Source organism: Gastrolobium bilobum, unplaced genomic scaffold (genome assembly GCF_033153095.1).
Source record: "Gastrolobium bilobum isolate Gb01-03AN ecotype WA unplaced genomic scaffold, APGP_CSIRO_Gbil_v1 utg916, whole genome shotgun sequence".
In the NCBI taxonomy this organism is placed as follows: Eukaryota; Viridiplantae; Streptophyta; class Magnoliopsida; order Fabales; family Fabaceae; genus Gastrolobium; species Gastrolobium bilobum.
In genome coordinates, this window is record NW_026896968.1 from 164,378 (window position 1) to 168,405 (window position 4,028).

At 38.6% G+C, this 4,028-nt stretch overlaps 1 protein-coding gene across 1 annotated transcript; it reads right to left on the reverse strand.

Annotated features, from left to right (window-relative positions):
• Positions 1 to 1,238: 1,238 nt before the first annotated feature.
• Positions 1,239 to 3,267, reverse strand: LOC133303057 (uncharacterized). Its single transcript, XM_061502904.1, has one exon. It carries the CDS (start codon positions 2,826 to 2,828, stop codon positions 1,239 to 1,241), a length of 1,590 nt encoding a protein of 529 aa, XP_061358888.1. The 5' UTR covers positions 2,829 to 3,267.
• Positions 3,268 to 4,028: the final 761 nt, after the last annotated feature.

Consider the following 4,028-nt stretch of genomic DNA (forward strand, 5'->3'; position numbering starts at 1 on the left):
AGATGGTAATACGAAGGATCGACCTTCCAAAGATGGTAATGTGGAAGATTGAACACATGCTCTTACCTCTACCTACTTAGTTCCCTGGCGCCAACTGAGTTACCCTCATTTGATTCACATGATATATTTTGACGATGGATAATTAATAGATAGATTTGTTTTTTATATTATCCATCTATTTATGGGTTATTTAATTAGTCACATTCAAATTTGATAGAACTTATTGGGAGCACTGATTAAGTTAAAATAATCTTTTACTAATTGATTCGCCTATTTGGTGGAATGAATACATTTCTCGTATAATATGATTATGTTAAAATGGGATATGATAGGATTCACTCACATTTCTCAATTTTTTATTTATTTATTTTTTTGAACTAGACATCTAAGCCCCATTTCATTGGTCCCAGCTCTTGCATCTCACCCTTTCTATTATGAGATCTCAGATTTTGTTCTCTTCATCTTTTTCTTTTTTTTTCCCTTTATAGTTAGCTGCACTTTGTGTCAAGTTATATGCTGCTATTATTACTGAGAACAATGAAATGGGGAAGTTATACGCTGCTATACTCAGTACATAGTGATTAGTGAGAAGGATTTAATAAAACACCACTTGTGTTACAAGTGAGAGAAGGAAACAAGAAATAGATGGGTGGTCAGGTTTTATGGTAGGTGACTAAACAACCACCTTTATGCTCACATGCCTTCTTTTTATGTTCATTATAAAATCTTGCCTTTTTGATTTTCTCATGTCATTTGTAATGACGTCCGGTACCTATCCTAATTTTTCAACACCTCATTCATTTTTCTTTGATGCAAAGAAAAGATAATTACCCACCACAATGTCACTTTTGGAATTTCATTACAACCAAGTGCATTTATATAATTTGCCGAGGTGGAAAGCTTGCGAAAACAACACAAACTGTGTTAAAAATCTGTTACAATTCCTTAACTTTCAAGGAGAACCAAAATCACGAGCTTAAAATTTGCAGCATAGGAACTTATTCTCTGAAGTATGAACAAAGCAATCAACATATGTCACCCAAAAAAAAAAAATTAGAAAAAAAAGGGGAAGAGAACAGATGAAAAGTTCCTTATGAACTACTTGAAGAATATGAGCAGAACAGAAATACCTCAAAGAAGAGATGAATCATGTAATGAAATAAATGCAGAAACTTTTCTATACAGTTTGAAATCTTCACTCTGAAGTTGAATCATTGCTGGAATGAACTATATGAGGTTTAGTTAGACATGAGGCCTACCAGTGCCTCCTGCTTGTGGATACCTCCAAGTACCCACCAGGGTCTATAAGGCTCAGTGACATTGCTATTACTTTCATCATCTGTAGGAGCAGGAATATTAAGATCAAGGAATTCCCTAATTTCTGGGACTGATTCCTGAATTTGACTTTGAAAGTTTCTACCCTCAAACCCACCAGCCAAATGAGATCTTTTGTGGCCACCCAAGGCTTGCCCTGAAGGAAAAACCTTGAGGCAAATTGGGCACTCGTGCCCTTTGTTCTTCTTGGAGACTCTATCCACTTCATGTTCTTCCTTATATTCATTGATATCACTATTCTTCATGAGCTTGCTTTCTGTTGTTGTTGTTGTTGGGTCAGGGTAGAGGTCTGCTTCAAATTCAATGCTGTTTTCACTTCTTGAAGCAAAGCAACCTTTGATCTTCTTATGACTAGCTCTATGGCCTCCAAGAGCTTGGTAGGAGTGGAAGATTTTGTTGCAAGTAGTACACTCAAACTTGCCTCTCTTGTGAGAGCTCTTGCTGAATTCAGCTTCTGAAGGCTTGCTAACACAATTCTTCAAAGAACTTGACTTGGATTCAGAATCCAAAAACTTTGCCTTGATTGGAGTGTACTTTTTACTAGTAGCCGAATTTGACAAAACTAATTCTGTTCCATTGGCATCATATGCAGGCTGAGAATCAAGCTCAGAATTCTTATCCTTCCCATTCTTGATGAACCCATTAATGGAAACTCTTGTTTTGTTCATCCTAAATCCATTCACAGGACTCTCAGTATCCAAAAGTTCTGAACTTTTTCCTTTGGAGTTGAGATTTGAAGAAACCCAATTGCCAAGCCTCTTGCCATCAATCTTAGAAACCATATTATTAGTGGGAACAGAAGATGATGCTTCCAAGTGCAAAGAGTTATTGTGAGAGGACTCAACAACAAAATCCAAACCACCCCAAGGACTCAAATCCCTGCTAAGCATCATCAAGCTCATAGCAACCTCTTCGTGTTCATGTTCAGCCTCAGAAACAGAAGATGAAGGATTGGTAGCAAAGGACAAAGAAGAAGTTGATGGGGTCAGGTACCTTGTTCTTCTCTTGGATCTTTTCCTTCGATTGGGAGCAGTGGCTTCATCATCAGATTGGCTAGCATTGTTAGTCCATGAATCTTGATCACCGAAGCTGTTATTGGACACTCTTTCTTTCTCAGAATGGCACTTCATGTGACCAAACAAAGCTTTCCAAGAGGGAAACCCTTTACCACATTCTCTGCAGAACTTGTCCAACACAGAAGTGTCTTCACTTTTATCTGTGAGTCTCCAAGTTTTCTTGGGGTTTTCTCTAAGACCATAACCAGCATTATTAGTTCCTGCTTCAGAACCTTCTCTTCCTGTGTGATCTCCATCATTGTTGTTGTTGTTGTTGTTGTTAAGAGATGAAAGCTTCCTCGTTGTTGCAAACTTCTCCTCTGTCTCAGCGGAAACATTGATCACGTGAGACCTCACGTGACCTCCCAAGGATCTACCACAAGGGAAGCTCTTGCTGCAGAACTTGCACGCGTGTTTGAGTTCTTGATCTTCTTCCATTGGATTTAAAATCAAAAAGGGTTACCGGATCACGATGCTGAATCAGAAAATACCCAAGAATGCTGAATTGGTCGATCTCATCAACACAAGTGCTCATAAAAACAGAGGATACGAGGGAAAACTAGCAAGACCCAGATCAGATTATCAAGTACAAAATCCGAATACTGCATCAAGTCACATCGCATCTTTGCAACTTGCCGAAGTGAAGAGAAAACCCATCTCTGGATTTACACCAAAGTTCCAAGCTAAGTGCAAGATCTCAGGCACAAAAGGAGGAAAAGAATAAGGCCAAGAGAACGTGTTGTAAAGCTTCCTCAGGCTCAGGCTCAGGCTCAGCTGCTGCTTTCCTTTGGAAGTTGAGTTTTGAAGAAAAAATTAAACTTGAAGAGGTTAAGATGAGTTTTGTGTTGTGTTTACCTTTGTTACTAATGATAGCTATGATGAGCAAGCCAAGGGAGAAAAGAACTATTAAGAGTGAACGAGCGTGCGTTTGTTTCTCTCTCTCTCTCTCTCAACTTGACTATATTTGGAGGAGAAATCCATGCATGGAAGCAAAGATTAAAATAAAATAAAATAAAGAAGAGCGGTAAAGAGAGAGAGATAGATAGATAGAGAGGGACAGCACGTGTCCTCAACTGAGGATACTACGCCACCCCTTAATCCAACGCTCTCAGATTTGTCCACGTCAGCACCTTATAGATGAGGAACCACCCACTTAAAAACTAACTGCATTCCCAACTATCCTTCCTTTGTCTTGCTATTAAGGAAATGTCTTTTTTTTTTTCTCGGGTATAATGATAACACTAAAGTTTGAACCTATAATTTCACGCAGCCTAATGGCTCGAAGTGAAATGTCTCTCTTTGTGTGTAAGTGTGTGTGAGTGCGAAGACACACTTGAAGTGAAAGGTTCTACTATCTGCCAGTTATTCTTCTGGACTTCCTATTACTAATTTGTGTTTTAATTTGCTGGATTTGAAACAGATTTTTCAAGTGGGTCCATTGGGTTACCCTCCATCAAGTTCCATTTGCTTCATATTCCAACCAAAGCCTGCCAATGCGCCATGCCACTGTTTTCTTGATTCTCCACATTTCAAGGGCATTTTGGTAAAGTAAAATTCCTCACACATTTGGATTGGTGGGTCATTATCAAGTAGGGTTGGTTGCTATTTTTTATTTAACTCTCTGGAATTCTTATTGTG

What these genes read in the sequence shown, in the direction of transcription:
- LOC133303057 (XM_061502904.1), bottom strand. Translation starts at nt 2,828, where the DNA reads ATGGAAGAAGATCAAGAACTCAAACACGCGTGCAAGTTCTGCAGCAAG.